Below are 13,894 nucleotides of genomic sequence, written 5' to 3'. Positions count from 1 at the left end.
CAAATCCCTCAATCCCCCCCAAAAAAACCTTCCCCCCCCTCCCCGAGGCAGCGGCTGCACAAACCCCACTTTTAATTGATTTTTAATTAATTAACAAAATAATAATTAAGGGTAATTAACGGGGGGGAGGGGGCAGGGCCAGCCTGGAGCCCCCCCCCCCACCAAGAGCGAGAGGGGGAGGGGGGGGAAGAACCCCACCGGGAGCCCCGGGAGTCCGTGCGTGTCCGGTTCCGTTCCACCGGGAGATCCCCGTTCATGTCCGTGTGTCCGGGAGGGTCCAGAACCGGAACCGCGTGTCCTGGGGGAGTTCCCCGTGAAGTTCCGCGTGTCCCGGGGGGCTCTCCGTTAATGTCCGGGGGTTTCCAGAACCGGATCCGCGTGTCCGAGGGGATTTCCGTTAACGTCCGTGTGTCCCGGGGGGTTCCCCGTTAATGTCCGTGTGTCCGGGTGTGTCCCCGTTAAGTTCCGTGTCCCGGGGCTCCCCGGAGGGCTCAGCACGCCCCGACGGCGCGGACCAGGAAGCCGAAGGCGGCTGCGGGCGGCCCCGAGCAGCGCCCGGGCGGCCCCGGTGGCACCGGCGGTGCCTCCGCCTCCAGCCGCGCCCGTTTGCTCGGTACCGGCCCCCGGCCCGGCCCCGCCGAGCCGCAGCTGCGCCGCTTCTGCCCGGCCCGGGGGGCTCCGGTGGACCGGGGAGGGCCGGGGGAAGCGGGAGGGGGGTCCCGGTTGGTGGGGCCCGGGGCGGAACGCGGATCCGCGGTCGGTGGGAGGTCCCGGTTCACGGGGCTCGGGGGGTCCTCTCTCGGTCGCCCAGGGGGGATCCCCGGTACCCCCGGGGATTCACTGCGGGGGGCTCCGCTCGGTGGGTTCCGGTGGTCCCCGGTGCAGTCCCTCAGGGGGTTCCCCCATTTCCGCTCGGTCCGGTTGCTCGGTCGGTCCGCACTCGGTGTGTTCGGGCACTGGGGGTCCCCCGGTGCGGGGGTCGCTCCGCTCTCCGTAGGCCCGGTAATCTCCGGTACCGGGATCGCTCCGCTCTCCGTAGCCCCGGTAATCTCCGGTACCGGGATCGCTCCGCTCTCCGCAGCCCCGGTAATCTCCGGTCCGGGGGTCGCTCCGCTCTCCGTAGCCGCGGGAAGCTCCGGTACCGGAATCGTAGCCCCGGTAATCTCCGGTCCGGGGGTCGCTCCGCTCTCCGCAGCCCCGGTAATCTCCGGTCCCGGGAGGATCCCGGCGGCCGCTCGGGCGCTCAGGTACCGGTGTCGGGCGGCGCGGACGAGCAGCGAGAGCTGCAGGCTCCGGTGGAGGCGGAGGCCGCCCCGCCGCACCCGGCACCGGTAAAGCTTCCACACCGACACCGTCAGCAGCCGCTGCGCCTCCTCCATGGCGGCGGCGGCCCCGGGAATGCTCCGGGACGGCCCCGCCGCGCTTCTTGTACCGCCCCGACCCCCCCCGTGCCCCCCCCGCCACCGCATCCGGCCCCGCGGCGGCTCCGGGACCGCCCCGGGCCCCCCCCGGCCGCCGCCACCGCATCCGGTCCCGGGGACGGAAATGGGTCTGGGGGGGCTCCGTGCCCCGGGCGGGGTCGGGTCTGTACCCCCCCACCAAAAAAATGGATTTGGGGTCCCGGTGAAAATTGGGGAGGGGTCCCCCCTGCCCGAGGTGGGGCCGCCGCATGGTTTGGGGGAGGGGGCGTGCGGTCCCAGTGAAGTTTTGAGGAGGGGGTCCCTGTGCTCCCCATGATTTTGGGGAGGGGTCCCTGTGTCCCCTCCCATTTATTTAGGGGATCCCTGTGACCCCCCATTTTTTGGGGGGAGGGGTCTCTGCACCCCCTCCCCTATTTTGGGGGGTCCCTGTGCCCCCCATGATTTTGAGGAGGGGTCTCTGCACCCCCTCCCCTGTGTTTGAGCGGCTCCTGTGCCCCTCCAAGAATTTGGGGGGATCCCCGCAACCCCTCCCCCACCTCACCCGGGGATCCCCTCCTCGCCCCCACTTCCATGTCCATATAAGGCAACGCTGACGTCACGGGAAGGGGGCGGAGCCGAGCGCAGGAAAAGGCGCGAAATCCGCATCCGCATGCCCATATAAGGGCAAAAGGGGGCGGAACCGCCTCCTGCGCGCCTTCCCCGGGGTTTTTCGGGACCCCCTCCCCATTTCGGCACCCCCCGGGGCCGTTTTTGGGGGTCGGGGGCGCGGCTGTTACAAACTCTGTGTTTATTTTCACTATTCACACGCTCCCTCGCGCCCAACAGCAGTTCATGTGCAACCTCCAGCGTCGGGGGGGGGGGGGGGGGGCTCTGATTTGGGGGGGGTCCCAGGGGGGTGGGGAGGGGTCCCGGTGGGTCTGGGGGCGCTGCAGAATGGCCCCTTAGGGGGGTTTGTCCGGGAGTGGGGGGGGGGAGGTCTTGGCACTTCATTACACAGGACAGACACTGGGGGGGGGAGGGGAAGCCAAGCACGGGGTGGGGGGGGGTCCATGCGCCCCCCACCCCCCAAATTCTGTACAGCAGAGAGAGGGGAAGGGGGAGAACGAAGAGATGGACCCCGATTTGGGGAGGGGTGGGGGGGACAGCAGGGAGACCCCTCCCATTCCTCGGGAGACAAAAGGGGAAACTGAGGCACGGGAATGGGGGGGGGGGGTGAAAAAGGGGGAACCCAGGCCGTGGGGGAGGGGAATTGGGGTTTGGGGGGGGTCCCTGTGCCCCCACCCCGTGCTGGGGGGGGCGGGGGGGGCAGCGGAGACGCGGAGGGAGCGCGGGGGGAGGGGCGGGTAAGGCACTTGACCAAACGTCAGGAGACCTGGGGGGGGGAGGGGGGGGCAATGGGGGGGGGGCACACCTGGGGACACCCCCGGACCCCCCCCAGGATGAGCAGGAGGGGGGGAGGCTCCTGGTGACCCCCCCCCACTCCCAGGGGGGGTTCTCAGCAAACCGTGCCTCAGTTTCCCCTTTGGAGCCAAACCCTGGGGACGGGGGGGAGGGGTCCCCGTGTCCCCCCCCCCACTCAGGGTGTCCCTGTCCCCCCCCCAGCGTGGGGAGGGGGGGTTACAATAACGGGGACCCCTCCCAATTTGGGGGGGGGACACACACACACACAGACAGGTGAGACCCCCCCCCTCTTTGTGACACACCTGGGGACACACACCTGGGGACAGGTGACCTGGGGGGGGGGGGGCAGGGGGCACAGAGGTCACCTGGGGGGGGACACATGCGGGGGGGGCTGCCCAGGGCTCTGGGGGTCCCTGGGGGGGGGACACGGGGGGGGACACACATGCGGGTGCCTGGAGGGGAACAGGGGGTGCACACGAAGGGGGGGGGGAGGGCACAAGACCCCAGACCCCCCTTTGGGCCCCCCCAAATGCTGGGGGGGGGGGGGGGGCAGCTGCGCTTGTGCCAAGAGGCTGCTGCCCCCTCCCCTCCCCCCCCAAATACCCCCAAAATTCTCGGGGGGGGGACACAGGACCCACCAGGGCCTCAGTGGGGGGTCCCAGCCCCTGAGGGGGGGTCTCAGCCCCTGAGAGGGGGTCCCAGCCCCTGGGAGTGCCCATCTGGGTTTGAGGGGGGGGGTCCCTAAACCACACAGGTCCCTTGCTGGTGGGACCCTCCCCCTTTTTGGGGAGGGGTCCCTACACCCCTCACCTGTCTGGGGGGGGGTCCTTACTCTTACAGGGTGCAATGAGGGGGTCATGGGGGAGCCCCCCCTCATTTTAGGGTGGAATTCCCCCCTCCCCACTTTGGGGGGTGTCCCTACCCCTGAGGGGGGGTCCCAGCCCCTGAAGGGGAGGGGTCCCTACACCCCTCACCTGTCCTGGGGGAGGGGTCCCTACTCCTACAGGGTGCACTGAGGGGGGTGGGGGGGACATCACTGCCCTCCCCCCTAATTCAGGCCAGAATCCCCTCCCCACTTTGGGGAGGGGGCTTGAGGGGTCCCCCCCCATGGGCTGACCCTGTCTGGGGAGGGGTCCCTACTCCTACAGGGTGCACTGAGGGGCTCACAGGAGGGGTCACCCCCCCCATTTCAGGTCAGAACCCCTCCCCACTCCAGGAGGGGTGGGCTCAGGGGGGAAGGGGGGGGGGTGGGGGTCACTGCAGCCCCTCCCCCGCCGGCCCCCCCTCGGGCTCGGGCCCCCCCGCCTCGAAGGGGGGCTCGGGGCCCATGAGCTCGGGCTCCAGCTTGCCCGTGTCGTTGATGAAGGAGGTGTAGGAGTCGCCCTCGGCCATCAGCAGCTTCAGCTTGGGGATCCAGCTCTTGCGCACCACGCGCCGCGCGTTGGTGCACATGTCGGCCGCGATGGCGTTCATCTCGCTCTCCTTGAAATTGGGGGCGAAGTTCTGGCAGTAAACTGGGGAGGGGACAGGTGGGGACGGGGTCAGGGGGCAGCCAGGGCACCCCGAGTCTGGGTTTGGGTGGGGGTCCCTCCTGTCCTTTGCTCTCCTTGAAGTTGGGGGCGAAGTTCTGGCAGTAAACTGGGGAGGGGGACAGGTGGGGATGGGGTTAGGGGACAGCCAGGGACCTGGGGACAGGGGCAGGGGGCAGCCAAGGACCTGGGGACGGGGGCAGGGGGCAGCCAGGGACCTGGGGATGGGGTCAGTGGACAGCCAGGGACCTGGGGACAGGGGCAGGGGGCAGCCAGGGCACCCCAAGTCTGGTGGGGGGAGTCCCTAGTCCTGGGGTCCCTCCTGTCCCTTGCTCTTCTTGAAGTTGGGAGTGAAGCTCTGGCAGTAAACTGGGGAGGGGACAGGTGGGGACGGGGTCAGGGGACAGCCAGGGACCTGGGGACAGGGGCAGGGGGCAGCCAGGGACCCGGGGATGGGGTTAGGGGGCAGCCAGGGACCTGGGGACAGGGGCAGGGGGCAGCCAGGGCACCCCAAGTCTGGTGGGGGGAGTCCCTAGTCCTGGGGTCCCTCCTGTCCCTTGCTCTTCTTGAAGTTGGGAGTGAAGCTCTGGCAGTAAACTGGGGAGGGGACAGGTGGGGACGGGGTCAGGGGACAGCCAGGGACCTGGGGACAGGGGCAGGGGGGACCTGGGGACATGGGCAGTGGGCACCCCAAGTCTGGTGGGGGGGGTCCCTAGCCCTGGGGTCACTCCTGTCCCACCTTGCCCCCTCTCTGAGGTCCCTCCTGTCCTCCCTGGGGTCGCCCTCTCCCCCTCCTCCCCTTTCCCCTTCTCCCCCCCACCCTCAGCGTTCCTTCCCCGGCTCCCCCGACCCCTCCACCCCAGCGAAGCCCCCCCCCAGCCGCCCCCCGAAGCCCCCTCCTCACATTTGACAGCGTGCAGCCCCCCCAGCTGCCCCCTGAAGCCCCCTCCTCACATTTGACAGCGTGCAGCCCCCCCAGCCCCCTCCTCACATTTGACAGCGTGCAGCCCCCCCAGCCCCCTCCTCACATTTGACAGCGTGCAGCCCCCCCAGCCCCCTCCTCACATTTGACAGCGTGCAGCCCCCCGAAGCCCCCTCCTCACATTTGACAGCGTGCAGCCCCCCCAGCTGCCCCCTGAAGCCCCCTCCTCACATTTGACAGCGTGCAGCACCCGGCTGTCCAGCGGTTTCCTGCTGGGGTCGTTGGTGGACGAGCGGATCCCGGTGCCGCAGCTGTTGGCCAGCGTGTTCCTGCAGGACCCCAAAATCCCCGTTCTGAACCCCAGAAAAAAACCCCCCTGGTGCCCCGGGGTGGGGCGGGGGGCGCCCCTGGGTGGGGAGGGGTCTCACCTGTCGAAGAAGGAGGCGAGCAGGCGGCGCAGCAGCACCTTGTGCCGCGTGCCCGCGCTGACGTGGCAGTTCATCAGCTGTGCCCGCGTGATGTACACGTTGGTACCTGGGCACAGCGACAGGGACAGGGGGACAGGGGACACAGAGGGACAGGGGACACAGAGGGACAGGGAACACAGAGGGACAGGGGGACAGGGGACAGAGGGGGACATTGGACACAGGGGGGTCAGGGGACACAGGGGGGACAGGGGGACAGAGGATAGGGGGACAGAGGGACAGAGGGATGGAGGGACAGGGGGACAGAGGGGAGAGGGGGGAGAAGGGGAGAGGGGACAGGGGACACAGAGGGACGGGGGGACAGGGGATAGGGGGACAGGGGGGTCAGGGGGGTACCAGTACTGGCGCCCACCCCTCCCAGTTTGTCCCAGTACCGGTGACCACCCCTCCCATTCTGTCCTGGTGACCCTGTGACCCCCCCTTCCCGGTGTGCCCGGTACCGGTGACCCCCCCTGACTCCCCCTCCTGGAGTGCCCCGATACCGGTGACCCCCCCCGACCCCCCCCCTGGTGTGCCCGGTACTGGTGACCCACCCCCTGCTCCCGGTGTGCCCGGTACCGGTGACCCCCCCTGACCCCCCCCCGGTGTGCCCGGTACCAGTGACCCTGTGACCCCCCCTCCCGGTGTGCCCGGTACCGGTGACCCTGTGACCCCCCCTCCCGGTGTGCCCGGTACCGGTGACCCCCCCCCCTCCCGGTGTGCCCGGTACCGGTGACCAGCTCCAGCTTCTCGGCGGGGTCGCCCTCGTCGTAGAGCTTGGGGTGGCAGCGGTTCCCGATCTGGGTGACGAGCTCGGCTGGCAGCGATGCCAGGTCCTGGCGCAGGCGGGCGCGGGCCCGGGGCTCCGGGGGGGGCTGCTCGGGCAGGGCCTCCACCTTCTCTGCCGCTGGGGGTGGGGGGGGGACACGGGGATGGAGCTCTGGGTGCTGTGGGGAGGGGGCTTTGGGGGTCCCTGGCACCCCTGAGGTGTCACCTTTGTGGTGTCACCTTTGTGGTGTCACCTGTGGGGGGCTCCTTGGGCAGGGCCCCCACCTTCTCTGCAGCTGGGGAGGGGGCAGAGGGTGGGGGGAGGTGGGGATGGAGCTCTGGGTGCTGTGGGGAGGGGGCTTTGGGGGTCCCTGGCACCCTTGTGGTGTCACCTTTGTGGTGTCACCTTTGTGGTGTCACCTGTGGTGGGGAGGGGGCGTCCAGATTGAAAATTCTGGGGGGATGACACAGGAATGAGGTGGGGGGAGGACAGGGAGGGACCCTACCAGGCCACGCCCACACCTTCTAACCACACCTTAAATGGGGCGGGGTCTCCCCCACAGCCACACCCCCAGAGCCCCCCCCAGAACACTTCAGGACCCCTCCCAAAGTCCCCCAGGACCCTCCCCAGAGCTCCACAGACCCCCCCAGACCCCTCCCCAATACCTGCAGGCCCCACGTTCATGGTGTTACATGTTACAGATCTGCCTGTACTGCTCCCACACCAGGACCCCCAGAGCCCCCCAGGACCCTCCCCAGAGCCCCCCAAACCCCCCAAGCCCCCCCAGGACCCCCCCATACCTGCAGGCCCCACGTTCATCATGCTGTACATGGTGTACATGTTACAGATCTGCCGCTACTGCTCCCACACCAGGACCCCCAGGACCCTCCCCAGAGCCCCCCAAGCCCCTCAGGAGTCCCCCAAACCCCCCAAGCCCCCCCAGGACCCCCCCATACCTGCAGGCCCCACGTTCATCATGCTGTACATGGTGTACATGTTACAGATCTGCCGGTACTGCTCGTCCGAGCCTTCCTCTCCCGCATCCTCCTCCTCATCCTCCTCGTTGTGGAAGGAGCCGGGGCTGTCGCTGGTGTAGGCGCTGGACGTTCCCCCGGGGCTGGTCTGATCAGCGGCCGTGCCCGGGACCGGCGCCGCGGGCACCGACACCGGGGCGGCCCCTCCGGTCCCGCCGGCACCGGGCGCGCTCTGCCGCGGCGCCGCCTCGGAGAACTTGGCCATCTTCCTGCTGCCGTTAGCACCGGCCGAGGAGGAAGAGGAGGAGGAGGAGGAGGAGTCCTTGGCGGCGCCGTCCCACAGGCGCTTGACCACGAAGGTGCACTGCACGCCGTCGGGCTCGCCCTGCTCCGTCTTGACCCGCGAGAGCAGCGGCAGCGCGGCCGGCCAGCCCTGCGCCGCCGAGGTCTGCGCCACCGGGCTCTGCGGCTCCGAGCCCGGCGTCTCGTCACCGTGCAGCCCCTGCGAGTCGCAGCTCGGGGAGCTCACCTGCACGGGGTAGACAGAAAAAATAAAAATAAAATTTAAAAATTATAAAAAAAAAAGAGGGTTTTTTTTCCATCGGGTTTTGGTGAGAGGGGGTTGGGGTGGTGGGGAGGGGGGAAGGGTTGGGGGAGGTGAGGGAGGGAGGGTGGAGGTGAGGGGGTGCTAGAAGGGCGATTTATTATTAGATTGTATTTATTATTCTTATTTATATTATACTATATTATACTGTATTGTATTACATTGTATCATTGTATTACATTGTATCACTGTATTACATTGTATCATTGGGTTACATGTATTACATTGTATCCCATTGCTTTGCATTGTACTGTATTATATTATATTGAATTGTATTGTACTCTATTATATTGTATTATACTATACTGTATTATATATATACAATTATATTGTATAATATTGAATTATATTGCAATTTATTACATTGTACTGTATTATATTGTATTATACAGTATTATATGGTGTTGTATTATATTATACTGTATTATATTATATTATATTGCATTATATTGTACTATATTATCTTGGTTTATATTATACTGTATTACATTATATTGTATTATATTGAATTATATTGCAATTTATTATATTGTATTGTATTACATTGTGTTATATTATATTATTTTGTACTGTATTATATGGTATTATATTGTATTGCATTATATTGTATTATATTGCAATTTATTATATTGTACTGCATTATATTGTATTATATGGTATTATATTACATTGTACTATATTATATTGTATGGTATTGTATTGTATTACATTGTGTTGTATACATTGTGTTGTATTACATTGTGTTGTATTATATTGTGTTGTATTATATTGTGCTATATTATATTGATTATATTATATTACTATTATATTATATTATAGTATATTAGTATATTATATCTATATTATATTATTATATTATATTATATTATATTATATTATATTATATTATATTATATGGTATTGTATTATATCGTATCATATTACTTCATATTAAGTTATACACAATATTATATTAAACATATATATTAATATTACTATATAAAATAATAAATCAGCCTTCTAACACCACGGGAGTCAGAATCATCATTTCCTGCCACTGTATTACACATACATTATACATTAATATCATAATTATTAATATAATAGGATATGGTAGAATATGATAACGACATGAGAGAATTATGACATTATATAATTACGATATTAAATAGATATAATTGTGGCATTCTATTATATAATTATGATTTTATATGATTCAATATGACACAATATGATCTGTGAGTCCCATGGTGGAGAAGGCTGATTTAATGTTTTATGATATTATATAGATTATATTGCATCATGTTTTATGATATAATATAATCTACATAGTAACATATCTGATGTACTATGATCTATATAATATCATAAATATGATATTATATTTATATAATGTCATAAATATATTATATTTATGATATGATCTATATAATAAATATGATATTACATAGATGTAATAGAATCTATAAAATATCATATATGATGTAGTATGATCTATATAATATCACAAATATGGTATTATACAGATGCAATATGATGTGATATGATGCAATATAACCTATATATCATATGTGATGTACTATGAGCTATATAATATCATAAATATGACATTATATAGATGTAATATGATCTAGGTAATACCATATATGTACTATAATCTCTATAATATCACAAATATGACATTATATAGCTGCAATATGATGTGATATGATGCAATATAATGTATATATCATACATGATGTAATATGATCTATATAATATCACAAATACGATATTATATAGATGTGATATGATGCGATATAATCTATGTGACACCATATATGTACTATAATCTCTTAATATCACAAAAATGACATTATACAGCTGCAACATGATGTGATATGATGCAATATAACCTATACAATACCATATATGTACTATAATCTCTTTAATATCACAAAATGACATTATACAGCTGCAACATGATGTGATATGATGCAATATAACCTATACAATACCATATATGTATTGTGATCTCTATAATATCACAAATATGGTATTATATAGATGTGATATGACGTGACATGAGGCAACACAACCCACCTAACCCCACAAACCCCCAGCCCAGCCCCCACCCAGTGCCCACCTTGAGGAAGAACTCGGTGCCCTTCTCCATGATCTCCTGGATCTGCAGGAAGCCGGCCGTGTACATCAGCAGGAACTGGTCCCCCACGTTCATGCTCAGCCGGCCGGTGTAGCAGAAGCTGAGGATCTGCTGGAAGCTCTGGGGCTGCACGGCGGCCGGCAGCTCCACCACGGCGCTCTTGGAGCTGTGGAAGAGGTCTCGGAAGTAGGAGCTGCTGGCGGCCAGCACGGCCCGGTGGGCTTTGAAGGCGTGGCCCTTGACCACCACCGAGACGTCGCAGAAGAGCCCCTGCAGGCGCTGCTCGTTCAGGCACTCCAGGATGCTGTTCCCGAAATTGGGGATCTCCATCTGCAGCGTCTGCGCCATGGCGGGCGCCGGGCAGGGCCTGTGGGGACAGACAGGGACGTTGGGGACATTGGGGACAGTGGGGACATCATGGGGGGAGTTGGGGATCTCCATCTGCAGCGTCTGCGCCATGGCGGGCGCCGGGCAGGGCCTGCGGGAACAGACAGGGACGTTGGGGACAGTGAGGGGACAGTGGGGACAGAGAGGAGTTGGGGATCTCCATCTGCAGCGTCTGCGCCATGGCGGGCGCCGGGCAGGGCCTGCGGGGACAGACAGGGACGTTGGGGACAGTGAGGACAGTGAGGGGACATTGGGGGGTGATGGGACATTGGGGATCTCCATCTGCAGCGTCTGCGCCATGGCGGGCGCTGGGCAGGGCCTGTGGGGACAGACAGGGACGTTGGGGACATTGGGGACAGTGAGGGGACATTGGGGGGTGATGGGACATTGGGGATCTCCATCTGCAGCGTCTGCGCCATGGCGGGCGCCGGGCAGGGCCTGTGGGGACAGACAGGGACGTTGGGGACATTGGGGACAGCATAGAGGGGTGTTGGGGACATTGGGGATAGAGGGGACAGAGATGGGAATTGGGGATCTCCATCTGCAGCGTCTGCGCCATGGCGGGCACCAGGCAGGGCCTGCGGGGACAGACAGGGACATTGGGGACAGTGGGGACATTGGGGACAGCATAGAGGGGTGTTGGGGACAGTGGGGATAGAGGGGACAGTGAGGGGACAGTGGGGACAGAGAGGAGTTGGGGATCTCCATCTGCAGCGTCTGCGCCATGGCGGGCACCGGGCAGGGCCTGCGGGGACAGACAGGGACATTGGGGACATTGGGCCACACACAGGGTGATGGGGACACTGTGGGGGCATTGGGGACAGCAGGGACAGAGAGGGGAGTTGGGGACAGTGTGGGGACACTGGGGGGTAATGGGGACAGTGGGGAGACATTGGGGGCGTTGGGGGGACAGCGGGGACAGAGTGGGGCTTTCGGGACATTGCGGGGCAACTGTGAGTGTTGGGGACATTGAGGATACAGCAGGGACAACAGGGGACAGCAGGGGCATTGGGGACAGTGGGGACAGCACAGGGGGTGTTGGGGGCATTGGGGGGCAACAGGGAGTGTTGGGGATGGCAGGGACAACAGGAGTGTTGGGGACAACGGGGGACAGCGGGAGGCATCAGGGACTTTGGGGGGCGTTGGGGACATTGGGGACACATGGGGACAGGGAATGGGGCGGATATTGGGGGACAGGAGACATTGGGGTGTGGGGACAGGGGCACAGGACATGGGGGACACGTGGGGACAGGGAATGGGGTGTGGGGATGGGGACGTTGGGGTTTGGGGACAAGGAATGGGGACAGAGAATGGACAGGGGACAGGGGACATTGAGGTGTGGGGACAGGGGACAGGTCCCTGCCCGGGGGCCGCAGGGTTTGGGGGAGACACCCCCGAGCCTGACCTGGGCCTGGGGGGGTACGGGGAGACCCCAGAGGAGAAATGAGGGGGGGGTCCCCAAATTTTGGGGAGGGGTCGGTGAATCCCCCAGCTGGGGGAGAGGAAGAGGGACCCCAAAATGGGGGTCCCAAAGGGTCCCCCCCTCCCTGGGCTGGGGACAGCAGAGCCCCCTCGGGCCCAGCAGGGGCGGGACGGGACCCCCGAACCCTCCGAGGTGACACCGGGGGGACCCCAAAATTTGGGGTGGGGTCCCCAAAACCCCCAACCCAGGGGGGGTCCGCAATGGGGGGGGGACCCCAATCCCCACAGCGCGGGAGGGGTGGCACGGATAGAGCCCCCCCTCCCCATTCCCGGCAGCAGCGGCGGCGGCGTCATCCCGGGGGAACCGGGGGATCCCCGGGGTGGGGGGCGGGGCGGGAGGCGCCGCAGGCCCGGGGGAACCGGCGGGGGGGTTACCGGGCCCGGCGGGGGAGGGAAGCGGAGCACCGGGGAGCCGGTGCAAGGGGCACGGGGGTGGGTTTGGGGCGGGGCAGGGGGGTCCGTGCCTTACCGGGGGCCGGGGGCGCTGCGCTGGGGCCGCGGCCGCTGCCGGAGCCGCTCCCGGGGCCGCCGCGCTCAGCGGCCATTCATTGTGCGGCAGGCGCGACCGGCCGAGCGCCGAGCGCGCCCCCCGCGCCTGCGCGACCAGCCGAGCGCCGAATCATCCACCCGCGCCGCCCGCTGACCGCGCGGGGTTTAACGGGCGGGAGAGGCGGAAAACGAGCGGGGAACGGGCGGGGAAGGCGGGGGGAGTGCGGAGGAAAGGTGCGGGGTGCTGGCGCACCGCGCCCTGCGGGAGGGGTGCGGCGGAATCTGTTCCTCGCCGCGCCGCCGGCGGGCAATGCCGCGGGGTGGCGTTTTGGAGCGGCGGGCGGAGGTTTTAAGGCCCTGCGCGGCCGCCGTGGTCACGTGAGCGGCACAAGATGGCGGCGCCCATGCGAGGGGCGGCGCGGGGGGAATGCGCGGGGCGGTGCGCGCGGGTGAGGGGGGGACACGGAGGGGACAGGAGGGGACAAAGGGAGACCCGGAGTGCACGGGGGGGGGACACACCGGGGGTTTAGCGCCCCCCACGGCCTTGCCACCTGCTGGGGAGGGGGTGGCGGAGGGGGACGCTCGGTGCGACCCCCCGGTCCCGGTTTTTGGGGGGTTTCCCCCTTCTCACGGAGCTTCCGTGTCCTTCCCCCTTCCCATTCCCCGCCTCTTCCTCCCCTTTTCCGGGGGGGGGTTTCCTCCCCCTTTCCCGCCCAAATTCCGCCGTTTTCTCCCCAAAACCGTTCCGGTGCTGCCGTGAGCCCCCCCCCGCCACAGCCACCGCACTCAGGACCCTTTGCAGAGACCCCCGGTGCCCCCGCCATAGACGGAGCTTCCCCCAACGGCGGGGCGACCTCGGAAGGGTCGGGGGCGGCCCCGGAGCCGTGGGGCTTAGGGGGGGTCTAGGGGGTCCTGGGGGGTCTTAGGGCACTCGAGGGGGGTCCTGGGGCAGTAACCCCCGGTGTATCCCAGGATCCTTTGCTACAGTCCCGCCCCCGTATCTCCTAGCAGTCTTTGCGGCAATCCTGCCCTGATGTATTCCGGCGCGCTTTGAGGCAGTAACGCCTCGATGTATCCCAGCGTTACTTGCGGCAGTAACGCCCCGGTATATCCCGGCAGCCTTTGCGGCAATAACGCCCCGGTATATCCCGGCGGCCTCTTCGGCAATAACGCCTCGATAAATCCCGGCAGCCTTTGCGGCAATAACGCCCCGATAAATCCCGGCAGCCTTTGCGGCATAACGCCTCGATAAATCCCGGCAGGCTTTGCGGCAAAACGCCCCGGTATATCCCGGCAGCCTTTGCGGCATAACGCCCCGATAAATCCCGGC

General features: G+C 62.0%; 2 protein-coding genes across 4 annotated transcripts; both read right to left on the bottom strand.

The window, feature by feature from the left end:
- Nucleotides 1-65: 65 nt before the first annotated feature.
- On the bottom strand, nucleotides 66-1,443 carry LOC127061149 (basic proline-rich protein-like). The gene has a single exon (XM_050987680.1). The coding sequence runs from the start codon at nucleotides 1,377-1,379 to the stop codon at nucleotides 492-494; it is 888 nt and encodes a 295-aa protein (XP_050843637.1). The 5' UTR covers nucleotides 1,380-1,443; the 3' UTR covers nucleotides 66-491.
- A 1,831-nt stretch (nucleotides 1,444-3,274) lies between these two features.
- Nucleotides 3,275-12,624, bottom strand: NACC1 (nucleus accumbens associated 1). Of its 3 annotated transcripts, none has more exons than XM_050987681.1 (7): nucleotides 12,545-12,622; nucleotides 10,189-10,573; nucleotides 7,463-8,009; nucleotides 6,468-6,644; nucleotides 5,702-5,807; nucleotides 5,505-5,602; nucleotides 3,275-4,336 (listed from the first exon to the last, which is right to left on the bottom strand). In XM_050987681.1, exons 2-7 carry the CDS (start codon nucleotides 10,552-10,554, stop codon nucleotides 4,077-4,079), a joined length of 1,554 nt encoding a protein of 517 aa, XP_050843638.1. In that variant the 5' UTR covers nucleotides 10,555-10,573; nucleotides 12,545-12,622; the 3' UTR covers nucleotides 3,275-4,076. The 3 variants fall into 3 exon arrangements, with proteins under 3 accessions (XP_050843638.1, XP_050843639.1, XP_050843640.1); XM_050987682.1 differs by lacking the exon at nucleotides 3,275-4,336 and adding an exon at nucleotides 4,529-4,720 and having other exon boundaries at nucleotides 12,545-12,624; XM_050987683.1 differs by lacking the exon at nucleotides 3,275-4,336 and adding an exon at nucleotides 4,811-4,948 and having other exon boundaries at nucleotides 12,545-12,624.
- Nucleotides 12,625-13,894: the final 1,270 nt, after the last annotated feature.

Source organism: Serinus canaria, unplaced genomic scaffold (assembly GCF_022539315.1).
Source record: "Serinus canaria isolate serCan28SL12 unplaced genomic scaffold, serCan2020 HiC_scaffold_115, whole genome shotgun sequence".
Lineage (NCBI taxonomy): Eukaryota > Metazoa > Chordata > Aves > Passeriformes > Fringillidae > Serinus > Serinus canaria.
Note: the sequence above shows the minus strand (reverse complement) of the source record. Positions and strands in the feature narration are given on the sequence as shown.

Excerpts from the sequence above, each read along its gene's own strand:
- LOC127061149 (XM_050987680.1), bottom strand. The coding sequence starts at position 1,379 with ATGGAGGAGGCGCAGCGGCTGCTGACGGTGTCGGTGTGGAAGCTTTAC.
- NACC1 (XM_050987681.1), bottom strand. The coding sequence starts at position 10,554 with ATGGCGCAGACGCTGCAGATGGAGATCCCCAATTTCGGGAACAGCATC. Across the intron at positions 6,645-7,462 it reads GATGAACGTGGGGCCTGCAG|CGGCAGAGAAGGTGGAGGCC; the intron begins GTATGGGGGGGT and ends CCCCACCCCCAG. Across the intron at positions 4,337-5,504 it reads GGTGCTGCACGCTGTCAAAT|TTTACTGCCAGAACTTCGCC; the intron begins GTGAGGAGGGGG and ends TCCCCTCCCCAG.